Source organism: Mchenga conophoros, linkage group LG14 (genome assembly GCF_057382185.1).
Source record: "Mchenga conophoros isolate Kocher_MC1m ecotype Shallow Benthic linkage group LG14, M_conophoros_male_GT1.1, whole genome shotgun sequence".
In the NCBI taxonomy this organism is placed as follows: Eukaryota; Metazoa; Chordata; class Actinopteri; order Cichliformes; family Cichlidae; genus Mchenga; species Mchenga conophoros.
This window is the reverse complement of record NC_140539.1, coordinates 32,228,625-32,248,615: the sequence shown is the minus strand read 5'-3', so window position 1 is coordinate 32,248,615 and position 19,991 is coordinate 32,228,625. Positions and strand designations below refer to the sequence as shown.

General features: G+C 41.3%; 1 protein-coding gene across 2 annotated transcripts in view; it reads right to left on the bottom strand.

Moving 5' to 3' along the window:
• The window catches only part of LOC146560122 (rho guanine nucleotide exchange factor TIAM1-like), a 40,801-nt gene that overhangs the window by 14,106 nt on the left and 6,704 nt on the right, over window positions 1-19,991 (bottom strand). The window contains exons 1-14 of one of the 2 annotated variants that reach the window (XM_085243979.1): window positions 18,289-18,445; window positions 9,607-9,691; window positions 8,615-9,512; window positions 7,189-7,648; window positions 6,651-6,823; window positions 6,227-6,451; window positions 4,679-4,864; window positions 3,325-3,471; window positions 3,120-3,194; window positions 2,568-2,738; window positions 2,293-2,397; window positions 1,783-1,864; window positions 1,491-1,577; window positions 316-528 (exon numbers count right to left, since the gene is read on the bottom strand). In XM_085243979.1, coding sequence (XP_085100105.1) covers window positions 316-528; window positions 1,491-1,577; window positions 1,783-1,864; window positions 2,293-2,397; window positions 2,568-2,738; window positions 3,120-3,194; window positions 3,325-3,471; window positions 4,679-4,864; window positions 6,227-6,451; window positions 6,651-6,823; window positions 7,189-7,648; window positions 8,615-9,502 — 2,812 coding nt within the window. In that variant the 5' untranslated portion in view covers window positions 9,503-9,512; window positions 9,607-9,691; window positions 18,289-18,445. Of the gene's footprint in view, window positions 1-315; window positions 529-1,490; window positions 1,578-1,782; window positions 1,865-2,292; window positions 2,398-2,567; window positions 2,739-3,119; window positions 3,195-3,324; window positions 3,472-4,678; window positions 4,865-6,226; window positions 6,452-6,650; window positions 6,824-7,188; window positions 7,649-8,614; window positions 9,513-9,606; window positions 9,692-18,288; window positions 18,446-19,991 lie in introns of those variants that run through there. The other variant, XM_085243978.1, reaches the window with a different exon arrangement.

Sequence of the window (19,991 nt, the reverse complement as noted above, 5' to 3'; positions counted from 1 at the left end):
AGCTTTAAATGTCCTTCAAGCCGGGAAAGCCTGGAACTATTCCTGAAGACTACTTAAAGAAATTAAAATAAGCTTGGCTAAGAGACTTCAAAAGAAAAGAAAGAAAAGAGTTCTGTGCTAAAGAATAAAGGAATTCAAAGCAAATATTGACTTTCAATCCTGTTGTTATTTATTGACTGTAGTATCATTTATGTTTGCATATATTTCAGTAAATCACTGCACTTTTTTCCCCAGCAAAAGAAAGAAAGGTTGACTAAACTCCACACAGCACTGCATAATGTTAAAGTATACCATTTGTGTCTTTTTTCCTTTTACCTTGACTTTGGGAGAAAATGTCAGTGTAGAGATCCTCCTCTGCATCTGAGCGGCGTGGCGGCAAGTAGCAGAGCTGACGGCGGTCCACCGCAGGCAAGGTGTTGACTGTCAGAGCCAGTGAAGCCTGAGAGAATGCTGCTTTCATGTCAGAGAAATTAAGACTATGGGAGTCTTTTCCATTTAACTGAAGTATTTCATCCCCTGCGTTCAGACCTGCAAAAATATGCACAACCAGCTTTCAGCATCAGCTCCAGTTTACGGTCTCCTGTTCCTTCATTTACTAAAAAAAATGTTCTCTAATATCAGATCGTAATGACCTAATCTTTAGCAATAATCAAACAACTCCTGCTTGAAATGTTCAAATGGTGTTTTAAGTAAAATGTATTTGTATAGCGCTTTACTAGTCCCTAAGGACCCCAAAGCGCTTTACACAACCAGTCATCCACCCATTCACACACTGGTGATGGCAAGCTACATTGTAGCCACAGCCACCCTGGGGCGCACTGACAGAGGCGAGGCTGCCGGACACTGGCGCCACCGGGCCCTCTGACCACCACCAGTAGGCAACGGGTGAAGTGTCTTGCCCAAGGACACAACGACCGAGACTGTCCAAGCCGGGGCTCGAACCGGACAAACTCCCAACTCTTGAGCCACAATCTACAACTTTGGAGACTGTTGTTTTAATTTCAGCCCCACAGGCATGACCCGTTTCTCTATTTTTTGTGAAATATTAGCCAGTAACACATTAACACTTGTTGTCCAACATCAGTCATAATTGTTCTGGGATCAATGCTCTTTATCTTTATTTTGACATCATTCAGCTCTTCAGCTTCATTACAGGAGAGCCAGTGTGAAGCAGCCGTTGTTAAGTGTCAGATTCAACATAATTCTTCATAAAGGCCAGTGAGAGGCATGATTATAGTAATCAGCACCCTTGAGAAGTGTTGTGTCCTCTAAAACCTTCTCTACCTGTTGAATAAACGTGCTAATGCATTTTTCGAAAGAGAAACCAAGCAGGAGATGAAAACTCTCCTGGCCTTGATGTGAGAAAATGGAGAAGCACTAAAAACAGCTAAGGCAACCTGCATTGTTTATATTTTCCTTTAAAGTGTGGCTTATTAGATACAAAGTGTGTTTAGGAAGAGTTCTTTCAGTAGAAATGAAGGATAATTAACCTTTAGCAAAGGCTAATCCCCCTGCCTTTACATCAGTGATGTAGAGCTGCTGTACTCCATCCTCCTCCACCACCGAAATGGAGAAACCTGAACACAAAAGGGAAATGTGAAGAGAAAGAAAAGCAGAGAGAGAGAGAAAATGATGATATTAGCCAAGCATCAGAGGGACAAATAGGGATGGTTAACAAAAGGTCAAAGAAAATCAATTCTTATGCTGAAGAAAACAGAAATACGAGTCTTTAACACTGACTTCATTGCAGCATTCTAAATAAAGATAGAAAATTATTCTTACCGTAACCAATCATGCAGGATTCATCTCTGTCAAACTGGATTACTTTAGTTATTTTAGAGCAAAGCTCAATTTCTTTGTACAGCTGCAAGGAACAAAAGGAAGTCATTATACATCCTGAAACAACAGCCTACTTCATTCATGGCGTGGTGGGTGGGTTATTGACAGCATGGAAGGAGGCCATTAATTTTCTGTACTTTCAGACAAAGCAGCTCTAGCAGCTCTTTATAGAGGAGTTTCTTTGCTATGTCATGATTACATGATTTAATTACAAAAGAGGTTACAGATATTGTTTATAAAGCTTCTCCATGATTATTTTTGGTGCATGGATCTCCCAGGCACAGTTTTATTTATTATAAACCTTGTTGCTGTAGTATTTTTTTCCTATTGTGATTCCTAATACATTGTAAATCAACTCCTGACATTTTTTTAAATACATTTCTTGACCTTGACTCATTTTCAAAACAGCCTGTGAGGGGAGGAAAGATCATATTCAAGATATCAGTGACATACCAAGTCACATATATCCTCCTCTGGTTTGGGAATGTAGAATTGCACTTGATTTTCTATAAGGAATTTGAGTCGTAAGTAGTGTTTAGTGGGATCGAGCTGATGAGCCTGTGGGATGAGCACAAAAAGACAGAAATTTATCCAGAATCGCAGCAGTGAGATATCTTTCATGTTTTCCTAACAGATGGTATTTCTCTGGCTCAGTGTGGCTTTCAGTTTAAGCATCTTATGAATATCGCTTTAAACCGTAGCTCATTCGAGGCTCTGTGTTTTTTTACCTTGCAGATGGACTCGAGAACACACAGTGCAGACTCTCCTGGCTGGATGATTGTTAGCACGGGCTGGTCATTTGGGAGACATACCCAGGAGGGTGTAAGGTGGTCAGGAACCCAGATATCGCTCTCTGTGCTGGGTCGTGGAAGGCTTTTCACAGTTCCCTCCTCACTTTTCTTGAAATGGAGACATCCAAAGTAATTAAACACACTTTACTGCAAGGTCTGACTTCTTCAAATTAGATAATACTTCTAAAATAGTCTCCAAAATAATCCATCTTCACCAATACTTTGCATCTTCCTTCTAAATCACAGAGTAGTCGGAATACACTTTCCAAGCCATATAGTGCATTTGCTTAAATGGGGAATGAAAGAAAAATTAAAAGCTCTAATTTTCCTGAGTAGCTGTCACAGCTTGTAAGCTCTTCACTTTGGCTCTGGCGCTTACTCAGAATACATTGTTGGCCACATATTTTGTTGAGGAAGTTCGCACTTCTGTTTGACCAACTGCTCACTGACAAATGAATGCAAACAGATAACTGAATTATTCATCCTTACTGTGTTTTCCTTAGCAGGATCAACATATATGCCATCTACTGGCTTTTTAATGGGCTCTTCACCATCAGCAAAAACCTGCAGGAGCAAACAACAAAATGGCAAGTTACCAGTCAGGTAGGATGGATGCTTGAGAAATGGGCAAAAGTAACTTGTCAGCTGTGATTAAGCGCGGAAATTTTGGAAGGAGGTGGAACACTTCACAGACCTGGCTGACCGTTGGGTGGGCTTTTGTCTTTTTCTTTGAGGTAGTGTCCAGACCCCAGAGGGAAGAGAACCTGCTCTTGCGCTTACTGCAGGAACGAGACATGGCCTGCGTTCGCCGTCTCACTCCGGTCTCTGTGCGGGCTGCCACCTGGAAAACGTAACATGGCGAAGTGGGGTCAAAAACGGATCAAATGAGATCGACAGCTATCTGTTTGACCTCGCGTCAAATCCCATTTTGCCAAAATGACTTGAGAAGTGCAGCATATCAGCATATTTTAGGGGGTTTTAAAATAAATAAAATCATAAATATTCAAGAGAGGAAAGCTACAGTTCTGACAAAAAGAGAAAGAAGAAATAAAACTGAGTATATAAAAAAAGTGATCAAGGAACATTTCACTGAGTGGTTTATGGAAATTACCTTGTCTTAAGTGACTGAATAAATGGTCGTGTTAATCATACAGATATAGAGTAGTCAAATATTATGCATGAAAACTAGACTTGGACATTTTTTAGGCTGCTTAACTATTAAGAAATAAGTAAAAGGTTTGGGTTTTTTTTTTTAAATAAATACTGAATTAAACATATCAGCACTGTGCCTGCAGCAGGCTCTAAAACTAGCCTAGGCACTCATTCTGTCATTTGTTCTGTCAACACTTTGCAGGCCATTCTGGTGAGTGCACAGTGCTGATACAGAGTAAATTCAAGAGGAGTGAAAGCGTAGGAAAGCTCTTAGCAGTTGTCTTTTGTTAGACATCCTTAACTGCTATCTCCCAGCTCAAACACCCACCTGCTCTGTAGCACTGCGTTGGTGGTGGTGAGGGAAAAAGCACCTCAGTGATCTGCGAAACATCGCTAAAAAATCAGATGTTTTCTTTTACTACTAGTGCTTTTAGATGTGAAGTACATAAACTCTTTGCAGCAGCAGTGGGAGGCCAAAACTGAACTAAAACCCTCACAAACGGGTGACCTACGTGAGACCCGAGCTCATAAATAGCATAGTCGTTATTTTTAAAAAAGAAAAGCGTGGTTTGACACAATGCATTGTAGTTTTTGGACTCGACTGTCCTGCCAAGAGCATCACTGGATGTGCTCAGTGATGCCAAAGTGTATTTTGAGTGAGATTTCACAGTCCTTTACTAACACTATGAGAACAGGTTTGAGCTCTGCAACAGCGACAGCTACTGTTACTTAAGTGCACTTTAGATAGATGTTTGTCCCCAATATAATAATCAATTCCAAGGTACATTTTTGAGGTCTCCAGGTCTCTTTTTCCACAAAAAAAAGAAATTGAAAAGGACACTAAAATATGCCATTGTGTTTGCTTCAGCAGCAAAAATAAAGAAGAGAATATTTACCAATGCATGGAAGGAAGAGACCGAGAATATACCCAGCCGGCCCATTGCCAGCTTGGTGGGGCGAGAGGCAAAAGCCAGAAGGCGTTTGGGGTTAGGCAGCTCTCCTCCTTGCAGGCTGGCCAGGTAGCATCTAAAGCGAAATAAATCCATGTGAAACTGCTCCAGGTTCTGCTCCCACAAGAATATCTGCAGGTTGAGAGGGACACAACAGTAATAGTTCATTAATGCCCTTGTCTGTCAACTTCAGACTAAGATGGGGCATCTCCTCACTTCCATAGAAGCTCTGTTACCACTTTTCTCAAAGTGTTGCCAACCTGCACTCTCTCTGTGCCTAATGGTTTGATGTTTATTGGGGCAGTAGAGCAGGACATTGTGATTATTCACTGGGCTGTCCCCTCCCTGTCATGGTCCTGCACTGGTGTTTGGAATAGGCGGCCAGCTCCATGGCAGAGTGCTCTGTATTACTGCCAAGTAGCCCAGAGACGAGAAAGAAACAATACTGCGCATTCCACTGGCAGATAGAGGCTGGGAGCGTTTCAGCTTTCTAAGGAGCAGTCCTACATCCATTCAGTTCTCACAATTTGAAACCTGACACTGCCAAACAGAACAGCTCCAACCAGCCACTACCAAACGGACCAAACAACAGCGATCTCTCCCCTTTCTGTAAACAGACCCATTAAAGACAATATGAACTTTGCAATTAATTGAGAATGTCAGGCTGACCAGAGCAAAGTGCATATTACAATAAGAAAAATAAAAAGCAATCTGGGGGCTGTTACATTTGTAGCATTAGCAGCCTCTAGCGGATGATTCCTCTAAATCTGCAACTTAATCCTCTCTCATTGCTCCCTGCTTCTCTCTTTTCCTCATATTCCATGTATTAAAAACCTGAGGATACAAGACTGAAATACATACTTACATTTGATATCTGTAAGTATTGTAACAATAGCTAAAATATCACTAAAAATGATCTTTAGCATTTTTTAATTAAGCTAAAGATTCCTCAGGATTGGTTCTCATTGAGGTTTAACAGATGTCTTAAGAGCTCTTAAATAGATATAATGCTTTTTTTATACGTCTTCCTGACATGCTTATGAATCCAGACAAAACTGAACTTTTGTGGGCTGATTACTAGGAGGGATGGGCAAAAGCTTAAATTTGAAAAACAAGTATGTCACAACTAAAACTGACTGATGGGGCACAGTTATATTTGGCATTTTTCATAATTCCATCCTTATTTGATAAATATTCAGCCAAGCTAGGAGTCACTATGTTGCATTCCAGGTGTTTTTTGAAGCTACTCAACCCATTTTTTCATATATACTTTCTATCAGTATTGAAGTTATAGAGACGCATTAAGAAATCAAACTGGTAAAACTTTGTTTAACTTCACTGTTTTCTTTTGAAATAATCTATTTTTATAGAAAGGTGATTTGTAATCAGAAATAATATAGCAGTAAGTCGTCTTTCCATGCCTTGTTCAGAAATGTTTTCCCCCTGCACACCTGCCTGACATGAGCTCAAGGAAGAAAGTAGCATGACACCTACTTGATCCAGGATCGTCTTCCTCTTCTTGGTGTCAGTGACAGCAGACAGCTGCATGTCTCCCATCTTCTTCATCTTCTCGTCCATGTCGATCTTCTGCTCGAGCTTCTTGATCTCGGCGCGAAGTAGCCGAACAGTGTCCTCTCTGTGATGCTGGCGGGCGACAGTAGTGGCACATGCTGAGTGGATGGCTGTGATCCAGTTTTCCAGCTCTGTCTGGCTGCAGGTCTACAGGGGGAGGGACCATGAAAGGTCAAAGGTTACACAGCACACAAACTCCTTTGTTTTTGTTTTGTTTTGCTCCTGATGTATTAAAAGGCCAGAATTTTAAAGATCATAAAAAGAAAATACAGTCAATACAGGGCAATGTATGCAAATTAAATTTGTATTTATTCACAGAACAGTTGACATACATGCATTTTCTTACCTGGAACAGAAAAGCATCTCCCAGGGAATTGCTGAGGCAGAACACAAAGTCCTTTTTGGGATGTTCTGGTACAGCCTGGACAATACTGTTCTCCACCCAGATGGCATGTTTGGGATTGCTGTTGTTGTCAATTCCTGAACGTCCATCAGTCTCATAGAAGAAGAGCGTGCAACCTGGAAAACCAACACAATGGAACTGTTGATTTAATTATTTAGTTTTACAAGAAAGTCAGATTTCCTCAAGCAATTTAATTCTGCTCTCCAGTGGCCAACATTAAGAAGTGCAGCATGGCAAGAGTCAGGGAGAAAGGCTTTATTAGACACAGGCTTCTAAATTGATTTCAAGTCCAGTCCAGTGACATAATGCCTTAAAGAAATCTTATTTGAAGTAAACCTTTGCTCTCCCTTTTGAATGTCAGCATGTAACTAAATAGCATCAAACATATTATCTTGCATGAGCAGGATGTCACAGGCTGACATTACAGGATTGCAGTGCAATAAAATGTAAATTTAATGATACCACTGAGGCCATGACACACCTTTGAGAGAAACCCAGTAACTCTTCCACTTGCGCCTTGTGGCTGACTCCACTTTCTTGTTTTTCTTATGCACAAGGAAGTTCTTAACAGCAAGTTTGCCAGCTTTGCGCACCATCCCTTGGACAACACTGAGTAAGAGGTCGGACTGGTAGGCGGAGCTCATAGTGCTCTGCTCATCACTTAGGGCAGACCCCGCCTCCTCCAAGCTCTCAGTCTGGCAGGAGCTCATCTGTAGTTCCTGACGGAAGTTTTCGTACACGCCCTGAACGCACTCGCTGGCCCCTCCGCCGCCACTGCTGCTCCCGCTGTCACTGCCAGTGAACATGTTCCTGCCATGCACTGAGAACACAGAGAAGGAGGCCGACATGGTCTTGTAGCGGCGAGACTGGTGCTCCGGCTCCACCGTCACCCCGTCGATGCCGCTGTCCTCATATTCGCTGCCCTCCCCGCCTGTGACATCCTGAGTTGTGGCAGAAGCACAAAACAGGTGAGACGGCATCACAGCTTCTTGTTCATCACTAAGAGGGCAGCTGGTCATTAACAACCGCTGCCCTCACCTGATCGTCTATCTCTAAATAAAGGATAGAAGCATTTTTGAAAAGCAAACATGTTGCAAAAAAACAAACAAAAAACAGATGCTTAATGAGAGCCCACAGGTTGTCTAACCCTGAGTTTCTGCTTAAAATTAATTGCCAACAGCAAAGCGTCTGCCGTTGTGTGAGCACAGCCTGCCCGGCCTGTGGCACCACAGGGTCTGCCCTCTCCTACCCACATGGTCAAAGGCTCCTGGGAGATGAAGGGGGTTACACTGAGCTTGGTATCTCCATCTGGTCACATGACCTAATCATGCGGTCCAGAGCTCCATTCACCAGAGTTGACGGTGCCCCGTAGAGACAGGGCCACCAATGCACGTTTTACTGTTACACTCTTCCACAGGCCTCCCTTCATTATCATAACAAAGGCCGAGGTATTTCTAACAGAGAGTGACTTTAGGCTGTGCTCGCCCCCTCCCATCATCGCAATCTCCTCTCACAAGAAAAACAACAGTTTCTTCAGGAAACTACGACTCCCTCGTCCCACACAAGCTTTCTTTTTACACTCAGTTTGTTTTAACAGCTTATTGTGAGGTGACTGAAGCGGAACAAACTCACAGATTCATTGGGGAAGTGAATGAAGGGAGCTGTACTACTACTAGATCATTTCAGATTTAGCACAGCTTTTCATGCTCTGTCCAAAACAGAACAGAATATCCACGACGGCATTAAACAAAGGAAGGTCCTTGACATATATGTATCCAACAGGCTATCAAAAATTCATCAGCACTCGAATTTTTACTGTTTTCTAATAACCACATTTCAATTACTTTTTTAAAGCTAAATTTAATGTGCAAACAAGCAGTACATTATAAAATAGTTACAGATCTTACCTGTATAGTCTGCGCCCTCCTGCCCTGCATGCTGGCACACATTTCAACTTGGTGGCTGGTCAGGCCTTCAGACAAGCAGTGTGAACGTCGGCAGGGAAGGGTGTATGCACCGTAGGTGTTTCCATCCTCGTCTGATGGAGATAGCATTTTATCGTCCTCACCCTCCCTGATAGCCCTGTTGGTGTTGTGCCACTTTGCATAGCGGCCATGGAGTTGCCTGGAGGCAGGACTCATCTGGCTATACAGCTCATCCAGTGAGTTTGCCCTGTCAGTGGAGTCTGTTGGGCTGGACTGCAGGTGGCCTTCGCAGCCAGTGAAGTCCCTCTCGTTAGTCAAGTCTATAATCTCCTCTGTGCTGGTCAAGTGATCTTGACTGACATCAGACAGGGAGAACTCCAGGCTGTCATCTCGCCACATGTCTGCAGATTTAGACCTCTTCTTGAAGCCAACAGTCTCCTTGGAGCAGTCTGGGGTTTTCTGGAGGTATTTCACTTCACCTGCGTACATATCTTCATCCTGCACCTCCTCTGCCATGGGACCAGGTAGGGTTATGTGCATTGAGGGATTGGCCAGGTCATTGTAAAAGGATACTGGACGCAGATTCATGGCCACCCGGTCCACCCAAATGGGGCTTCCAAAGTCTGGGAGGATATTTGTCTCATTGAAGGGTTCCAGGCCATTGTCAGCCAGGGACTGTGGGATGCTGGGTGTGCTACTTGAGCGCGTGCTTGTCTCAGAGTTCCTGTGCTCTATTTTTCCTGATGAAGCATGGCGAGAGCGTCTGGACTGCTTGTTGGAGATGCGAAGAGACCGAGACATGTGCTTACGTGACAAATAGCCACGTCCATAGAGGGCATGGTCCCCATTCTGGCTCTCAGCATTTCCCATGATTCAAAGGCTAAACGGACAGGGGGAAACAGATTAAATAAACCTAGGGGGACATGAAGGAGAGACATACAGAAGAAAAGAATTGTATCTGAATGGTGTTTTACCTGCAGGGCCGTAATGACTTTTCTGGCATTTTGTCACTGGATCTTAAGACAGTTTGTTCCTTTGGCTGGTATAATCCACAAACCTCTGAAAAACAGATATCTAGATGAAAAATCAGTACAAAACCTGTGTGCTCTTAATTATGTGTGGCTTAGCTAAATATTTGTACTCTTTCAACAAATCTGTCTACAGATATGGACCCGTAAAGACGGAACATGACATGTTGTTTCCATCCTAGGCTTTCCCCTAAAACATAGGACACTGTTCACATAAAAAGAATTGATAATGGTAGATGTTATAAACGCAGAGCTGTAACTTGTCTTGCTTTGCAGTTATTTCTTTAGTAATTATCTGTAAAGTCAGCTAAATAAACACTGTGCTTAGACTGGTAGAGGATGTGAGCCACTCAAGCCCCCTTCAATATGTACAGGGATTTTGTGAAGTGGAGGGTACCTAATGACAGTGTGAGCGAACATGAGTTATTCAGAACTGGAATGAACCATCCATGCAGAGATATAGTTGTTTGCTCTCAGGCACTGCTTCCTGCATTAACAAGGACTGGGAGCAGGAGGGTGCAGAAGCTTTGACTATAATGCACATTTGGACTCTATTTATCCGCCTTTAGGCCGGACAGTGTGATGTAAAAAGGAAAACAAAAGTCCTGTTCCACTTTGGGACCACCAACAGATGGGACAGAAGATTAGCTAACTCATTTGTGGCCGCTGCTTCTCACGATGTGTGCTTCTCCACTTTTTAGGATAGACCCTCTGGGGGAGGGGGGTGGGGGGTGGGGGGGTGGGGTGGGGGTACTGTGTTTTTGCAAATAAGCAAATAAGCCCAACCCTCTGGTGCTGCCCTCAGGCTTACTGTGAGGAGGGGCTTTACATAAATGGAAGTTGACCCCGTTTTTATACGTTGTGATCCTTATCCTCCCTCCTTATTCTGTCCACTCATCAACCCTCACTGGTACTGCAGTGTACCATGTTTGAACTTTACACAACTACATTCATCTTTTATATAACTCTGCAGTGTGTTGGCTGTTTCATTTAATCCCATTTGGTACAAAATAGAACAGAGCGGAAACGCAGGAGGGAAAGAACTATGAAAAAAAACAAAACACCAAAGTTGTTACAGGAAATGATATTCACTGAGGCATACAAGCATTGCTCACAAAATGCAAGCACTACAATATACTGTGGACCACTTCTGGAGTTTTTTCACATAGCATTCCTACATAATAACCTTAATTTTTAAAAATGGAGAAGAGGAGAGAAAAATGTCCACCTTGTAATGGTTGCTCTTTATGGTTGAAGTTTCTGCTATTTGTAGCACAAATGTGTTATTGTGTATGTAAAATGGCAAAATGACCAGAACTAAATTACAAGTGATGCAGATGGATCTCGCTGGAACCCAGGAATCTCATTTGTTAATCTCTGAAGTTCAGGAGCCAGGTGTTGTAGACCAAAAACGTTACTGATTAATTTGGACTACAATAGAATTGCAACAAAGTTATGCATTACTGTGACCACACAACACATTATCTTTACATATCTATATCTGTACGCTTAAACTTATGAGTGAAATTGGAAGTAAAATGTACAAAATGAATATTCAGCCAAATCCATGAGACCAAACCAAACCAAATGTTGCAATAAATGCAACTCATCTCCTAACAAATCAGCAGATTTAAAGAAAAAGATCCGATAAATTCTCAGCAGAATACATGGCCACCAATCACTCTGCCACAAAACCATAAATAGGTTGAAAAGGGAACAGAACAGTCAGCAAGTTTCTATTGGCACTGTGTAAAAGACACAACACAGATTCCTACTGAACATGATTTACACTGAAGCTCCTGGTATAGCAAAACACATAATTTAAATGGCTGACCCAGAGAAATGTTATACTAAATTTTTAAGAATGCATTGTTCAAAAATGAAAACGCAGGATTATTAAATTTAATTGCACTGGAGCTACCAGAACATCTGAATACAACTTTTAAATGGCCTCAATTCCCAAACACAATGTTCTCTGAAGCTGCAATGCTGCTGCCGCACAGAATCCACCATCAGCTCTTTATTAATACATGAGCAAGAAATGCCACGGCTGGAAAAGATATTTTAGGGCGCTAAAATCCCATCGCATACACCCAGTGGATTCTTTTAGAAATACAGACTAACACACATCACAAGTTAATTCCACTGGATGATCAGAATTTGGTGATCCCATGAAAGATCAACCAAATCTAAAGAGTTCCCACTGGAGACTTTCAAAAATTAAAGTGGTTCCAGGATTATTAAGGGGTGGGTAACTTTACTATAATGACATGCAAAAGCAAAACACAAGGTTTGAACTTTGTAGTGGGCAATCCACGTGAGAAAGTGATTTCCCATGCTGCCTGAACCACAGTTCAACCTGGTGACTTTTTTGGCTTATGTTTGGACAGTATGGTTAAGATTTCTCATCTTAAAACTGTAAAAAAGAAAAAAAAAAAAGGGACATTTCATAATCTAGAGTACAAAATATCATTTAAGAAATAAAGAAACTTTATAAAGAAAATGCAGAAACACATTTGCCTTCTTCTTAAATGGTCCAGAGCTCAGTTAAGATGGGCTGTGGTGATCTTCTGGTTTTCAGTTCTTTTTTGGAAATGATATACAGGCATCCTGTATTCTATTTTTTATATTTTTTACACTACAAAAAAGTCAGAGAGAGTCATTAAGTGTACACTTTCAACTCGGTTGATAATGTCAGCACTTATGGTAATCTCAAATTTATCCCTCATAACCGCAGGACTGTACTGGAACATTAAAATCATGCAATGTGATTTATGCCAGAATCAACTCTTCTCGGAGCAGTGACTTGTTTTTACACTGAATGACCTGTTGTGTGGAATGCTGTCATCCCTAAAATATGTGACTGGTAGATTTAAGTTCCTTTTGTTAGTAAAGACCACTTTGAAGTCCTTCTTATACAAATTCTTGGGCCTGCTGGAACAGGTATGAGGGGAAATTGTCTCAACCCTCCACCCCCCTTTAGGTCCTCAAGGAATGAAATTCAAGCCGCTTGCATCATTTTCAGACATCATGCAAGTTGTTGCCCCATGGTCAAAATACAACTTAAGGTCTTTGAAAACAAGGTAAAGACCATGAAACACCTGGTCAGACTTTCCTGTATACATGGACAGAGCTGAACTTCATGCCAGGAGATTCAGGTTGAGTCATTTGTCTAAAGTCTTCTTTTCTCACATGTAGCACACAGTGAAAAATAATTCACACCAGCATCATTCTCTCTACTGGAAATATTTCATTTGGTTTTGCAGGAGCTCCCCAACAAGTGAGTGCTGGACGCCAGACACAGGACAGTCAGTGACTAACTGTGAACTCATCAGACTATCATCTGGACTATTCTTACATCAACACAGACTGTTTATTAGGAAGTCTGCAGTTCTGACGTGCACCTCCATCAGGCTACGTCTCAAAAAAGAAAAAAAAAAATCAATGGCTACAGTGCATTTTTGAAAAAAGCAAGGCTTACGTAAAGACATATGACAAAATGTGATGATAAACATCTCTGTTAAAAAGCTGTTTGGAGTCCTGCAACACATTCCTGCCATTTGACCTAGGTACAACTGTGAAAGGAAAAACAAGCCAGGCCCAACCAGTAACAAACTCCAACACAAAACCCTGTAATCTGAACACTCTGGTCTCCAGAGATAACACAGGTAGCTGTATGCAGCAAGAGGAGGGGGTTTAACCACTGAAAGACTGCACTTAAGACAGCTCACATTTCCCAACTGATATGGAGTCATATGTGTCTGTGAAAATGGAAGCACTAAACACAAACCCTTGTTCTCATGACTCATTTTCTGCTCTCGAGTGGGCTCAACTGTATTCAAGATTCTATTAGGCCAGAGGGAAATTTGGTATTACAAGAGCTTGCATCCATTTTCAAAAGGTTCCTGTGCCAGAAAAAAAACCCCATCCATATTAAAAGTAATTTAACAGCTTAGATTAAAACAATATACTATGGTTATATATTCAAAGAGTAATTTCCAACTGTAATCTGTAACCCTGGAAACATTAAATAGCAAACAAACTGAAAAGAGGGGCTTTCAGTGATATGGAAAGCAGCTCAACTTTGTTTGCTAACACTGCTGAATGCATCATGAAAAAAACAAATCAGGTTAGACAGGATCGGCCAAAACACTATTTATGCAGCTTTATTCAAAATTTACCTCTAAAATAACAAATAGAGCATGTATGGCTTTAACAGCCGCATTGACAAAGCAGCAGGTGAAGCAACATTTCAGCAAAAACAAATCACCAGCCAAGCCACGGAGTCATTTTCATTCGCTGCTGATCTGATTATGTGTTTCAGAGTACGGCGGGGCACGTGAGGCTGCTGTGTGTGACCTGTCTGACCCTGTCACAAGAGGCTCAGGTGGCTGGGTGTTATGGAGCATTTTTAATGTAGGAGAGCAACCCTTCGAAGGATGCCAGAACATACAAAGCCGAATTATGAACGCCAGCAGAGCTAGTTTGATGCAAGTGAGCTCCACTCAGTGGAAAGGATTTTGTCGATAAATCATTCTTGATTGCAAAATGTGGATACAGCAATGACCTGGAGCTATGTCGTTTTAAAAGAAACGCTATGCTTTTGTGAGCCTGTTGCTGAGCAGCAGCTGGTATTGTTTAGCCTAGTGGCACCTTTGTCCCTCAATGCCATGTGCAGAGGTCAACTCTTCTGCTGATGTTTAAGCTGCATACAGCATAAACTGCAGGTTTTATTGGGTCAACATGTCTTTTGTCCACTCTGCAGACTTAAGAGTACTTTATACGGTTCTGTGGTCACAGATAAAAACAAACTTATGAAAAATTAATGTCTCGTCTTTTTTTCCACAGTATCTGTCAAAATGACGACCAGAGTTTGAGGTGTAATAAAACGCCCAGAGAATAGAAACTATCATCTATTATCCTACATTTGTCCAAATTCATTGTAGGTGCAAGATCTTGTGAGGTCATAATACTTTCACCTCCATTAATAGCAGCAATTTGCTTGTGTAGAGGTTCACAGCTAAGGTGCCATAAGATCACTTCCTGCTCATGGCTCTTTGCCTCCTCATTAACAACCTTTGAAGTTACTTTAACAGTACTTTAACAGCTGTTAGTGGAAGGCGTAACTAAGCTGTGGACAACTGTTATGACATGCGGGGTGGGGGACCGACGACACAGGTTTGTGGAAGTGATTGTTTTTGTTTCATATGAAGTGTTCTGTTAAAATCACTTTATATCCATTTGTTTTAACTAAATCAATATTTCCAAATGTTCCTCCTGCCTTCATCCCTTCATTTATTTTCACTTCTCTGAATCTCTAAAGCAACGCTCATTTTGTGTAGTAATCATTTAGGACTGTATCAGAGCATTTGAAAAAGCTCTTTTACATTTCCGCTAATATCTGAAAGGATTTTTTCTAAAATCTACAATCTGCTGTTTGATATGTGAAAATTAAAAAAAAAAATAAAAGTGTTGTACCCAATCAAGAAAAAGCAAATCTTTTGAAGAGTAATTTAAACTTTAGTCTTGATAATGTGGAACTGGATCAGAAGCTGGGGAAACGTTAATGATAGGCAGATCAAACAAAAATCCAAGATCAAGACTCAACAGTTTGTGACACAAGTGTGAATCTGGGATGAAAACGGCAAATTCTTTTTTTATGAAAAAGGTTTGAGCCGCTGTTACAAAATATTTAAACCACAATCAGCACATACACGAGCTGACCTTCTCATATCCTGTAACCGTCACTGTCAGAGAAAAGGTCTCCCCCAAGTACATGGAGCATCAAAAGTACTCTGTCTTACATGCTTCACATTCCAGACTTCCAATGTCCTCCTCCACACTCCGACTCCAAACATACCCAGCCATTTCCCCTGGACACAAGAAACAAATGTTCTTGGCAGTTTTACGATGATAGATTTGCGATCGACAGTATCAATGACGGGACCCAGTGGTTAGCAAAACATTATCTGGTGTGACAAATCTGTAAATGCACCAGGAGGTATTACCAACCGATGACTGGGACGGGATGGTGTATGAAAACATCTGGAAGATTACAAAAAAAAAAAAAACTTTAGTGATTATATGAAATTTTACACAACTTTTATAAAAGTAAACTATATGCACAAGAACGCTAAAAGTCTGCACAGAGATAATATGAAGTACGAAGATAGTACGAAGTGGGGAACAAAAACATGGGGACAATGTTTTGCACTCAGGCTCTCTCACTCACCCAATCCTTTGCTTCCAGGTCAGTGAGTGGGAATACTAAGCACGCTGCAGTATGGTGCGTTTCCTTTTATATTGCACCAGAAGTACAAACCCCACTCAATATCACATCTGGGTCAGAGTCAAGACCCATTTCCATCATTTTGATTTCAATATTAATGAGCAGGGAATGCACATTTCAGGTTGTGTTCCAAACAGATGGAATAGTGTGTCTAATACTGGTACACTAGGAAAAGGCGAGTTCATCTGAGCGAAGAAAAACTTTCCAAAATAACATTTGATGCATGTTCAATCATCCAGTTAAGGAAATCCCAAAAACTTTATTTTGTTTATGTGGACATAGCGTTTTCAGTGGAAACTGAAGAAGTCACTTGGATGAGTGACAAAACGTTTCTCCCACTGAAAACGCTGCATCCAGATGAACAGAATCAACTTTTTGGGATTTCCAAAATAACATTCTCAATATGCAAGTGCATGCGGCTCCTTGGGCTGCTGTGTTTCTTTAAGACTTTACTATACAATTTAAACACAATGAGGAGATTTGACACCAATGTATCTGTGAAAACAGCCCATGAAGTCATTCCCAAGCTCCACCTTCACCACAACACCCCTGAAGCTCCCGGGTCCCCACTGTGTTGCATTGTGCAGTGAGGCAGAACTGAGCACAGTCCTGACACACATGACTACACAAAGCTTGGTTGAAATCTGTCCACTTCCTCCAAACATCCCTGATTACAATTTCCAGCACAAGCCTCCTTTATCAGCCTGTGGCATGTCACTTAGAAAGTCAAATTTCAGGTAAAGTACAGCACCTCCACCCATTAGGTTTCATATAATAATGGATATTGAAGGATTTTTTTTTTTTTTTGACTGCACCTTAGGTTACATTTACCGACAGCAGATACAATGTACTTTCACAAAGCTCAGTGGGATGTAAATGGTGTTTATTATGACAGCCCAGCAGTAATTCAATCTCATGGAGGCATCAAAGTATGCTTCTATTTTTAAAGACTGTGGGATGTCGCACAAATTCCACCGACGTTAGGTTAATTTTTATTTTTATAAACAGTTGTATACTTGCTTTTCTAAATGCTATAGAAGAAAAAAGTGCATATGTATATATTATTCTTACCCTAGCTCAGGCTTATAAGTAAACTGAATAGCAAACCCAACATTCTGTGACTACCAGGAAAGAAAATACCTGCAATCGTAAGTACATGCTCTAGTCCCTTTGAAAGGTAACAAAGTTTTATGCACATAAAACTGCAAACTGAAAATAATTTGAGTTGTGGCAGAGCAAGTTCCAGCATGCTGAATTCTGCCTCAAATAGTTCAGTTGAAATCTTATGAGCTTAGTATCTGAAATACCACGTGATCTCAGATTAACTCTTAGCCTGTAAACCTACAATATAACCCTTGTTTCATGGCACACGGTAATAACTTTTAATTAAGTGAAGCTTATCGCATAAGATTGCGCAAACCAATCAGTGGTTATTTTCCTCTGCTGAGAATAATTTTGTTAAGACAAATTTAGACTGAGGACACTGCATGTGACTTTTGTGTCAAGCTTTTAACAGGAACTCAGAGTTTGTGTTTTTCGAAGCCTGCTTTCCTCCAATCACAACAGGAGCATCATCAAGATGCCTGAAGGCCAGAATCCGACCCCCTGTCCTGCTAAGCCGTGAACAGTCAATACATTACCATAACTATAACACCAGATGACCATTTCTCGCCCTCTCCCCACTGCAGGAGTCACAACCAGCTTTCAAGCACAAAGTTCGGGTTTTAAATGAACTCACAACGTAAAGCCCCCCCCCCACTCCCCCCGTGATGCGCTCTGGGAATTCTCCTTGGCTTTGGACATCTCTCACATTTGCAATTCATCATCTCCCTTTGTCAGCATCACAAACCTGCCACCACCACCACTGCTTTGTCATTACAATGACACAGACACAGGGTGCATTGTTTGCATCTAGGAGTGAAGTGGATAACACAATGCCTTATTGCCTAAAGTTTGCAATACACAGGATTACTACAGGTACATACACTGAGGAATCCCCATACCCTGAGGCTACGGGGCCTTAATATAATATTAAATTGCTGGAAGAATGGGAATGCAAAAACGAGTGGACACTAATGAGAATATTGCAGTCAAAGCTAATAAATCCTGAAATTACACATCTCAGGAGGGAACAATATGGTTCACGAGAGAGCTGGCTGCATCTGACCAATTTAACTACTGAAACGTACCAGAAAATGTGTGACATTTGAACTGCTGATATTTAGCAACACTTTTAGAAAGTAGGAAGCTTGAGGGTAAAGAGCCATTTGCCTTTTCTATCTCCTAACCAACTACCAAACACGCGGCATGGCACAGAAAATGCACAACTAGTGACTTACCTTAATGTTCTCATGGAAGTTATAATTCTACTCTTCCTCCAGTTAAATCTGATGCACCAATAAGAGGGATATTTCAAAATATAAATGAGGTGATGATTGGTATTCCTCCTGCAAGTCCACAGCAGACTGACTCCTGTATCCAAGGATGAGTTGAAGAACTGAGGGAGAGAGGGAGTGCCGTTTGTACCCCCTCCCCTTCTCCAGCTGACTCTTTCACACTCTTTACTCCCTCCCTTGTTGCTCCCTCTTCACTCTATAATTCCAACCCCCTAAACTACAAACAGGAATGCATGTTCCTCCCTCTCCTCCTCTATAATTGCCCCTCCACTCCCTTTAAGGAAGCATGATATTTACACTATATGCTGCAGAACGGTTTATTGGGAACAAACTAATGGGACAAAGAACAGTCAGATTCAGGCCTGTGTTGCTCATTTTTGATTTTGATCAGAAGCCTAAATGTAAATTTCACTTTCATTTTGCCAAAGATAAAGGGGTCTGAAGATTCGTTAAAACAAAATTCCGGAAAATGAAATTAATGTGTGCCTCTAAGCCAATGAAGGCTGAAAGGTCACAGTTATTCTGTTGCAGTTTGTAATTTGGTATATTCACTGACAGCCCACAATGCACTTGTGAATGTGAGAGAGGCAGGACTTGCTGTTGTCATAGCACCAGTGATGTCGTGTGGCTTTCACATCAGCAGTGACAGAGGTGTGGGATTCATTTTGAAATGACGGAACCGGCAGAGGACGCGGGGACAGAGAAAGGATAGGACAGGGAAGCGAGGGCAGAGCAGTGTCTGCTCAGCTGCAGCCTGCATCATGCGCCTCAGAAGCAGCTTTGCATGCACACTGAACTGAACTGAACACGCCCCAAGCTAGCTGAGAGCATAGACACCCTAACAGTCACAGAGAGAAGAGGCATAGAGTTCACAGAGCTTAGTGTGTCTAGAAAGAGTCCAGAGATTAGTGGGATGAATTGCCATGTCTAGACTTTTGGATGATTATGACAAAAACCTAAAAAATAAAAAAAAATTAAAAAAAAAAAAAAGGGGGGGGGGATGGCCCTACAGTGTTGTCATGCTGGCTTCCTCTTCTACCAAGGTTATGCCACTAATATTAAAAAAATGATAATGATAATAAACATAACCACCAAGTTTTAATCATAGAGAAAAATATCTCTAGCATGCAAAAGCATAACCTGTAATTTGTCAGCATTAGACACACAAATTGTACCATGTGGCACTAATTGTTTTTCCAATTAGCAAACAATTAGGTGGAATTTGATCTTGAAAAGATCTCAGTACACATGACACACTAGGGATGTTATTATGAGAGTATTGCTTAAAAACAACGGGCCATCAAACCCACATCCCAATACAAATCTAAAGTTACTTTTCAAATAAACAACATCGGAGAATAAAATTAAAGTTTAATAAATTTGTGTTACATGAGATGAGATTGGAATTACTCCCTGCCCCCAAAAAAGAAAAAAAAATGAATAAGACAGCATTGCAATAAATGCATCCGTCAGTGAAATGTAGGCTAATGCTGAATCCTCCTCTGCTGTCACCACAGGCATTTCAGAAATGTAGACTGCTTGCATGGAGCTCAGATAAAAAAAATACTCTGCTTTCTCATCACTGGCACAAGGCTATTAAAACCAGCGCTGCCTGCACTCAATTTGGATGCTGATTGAATTGGACA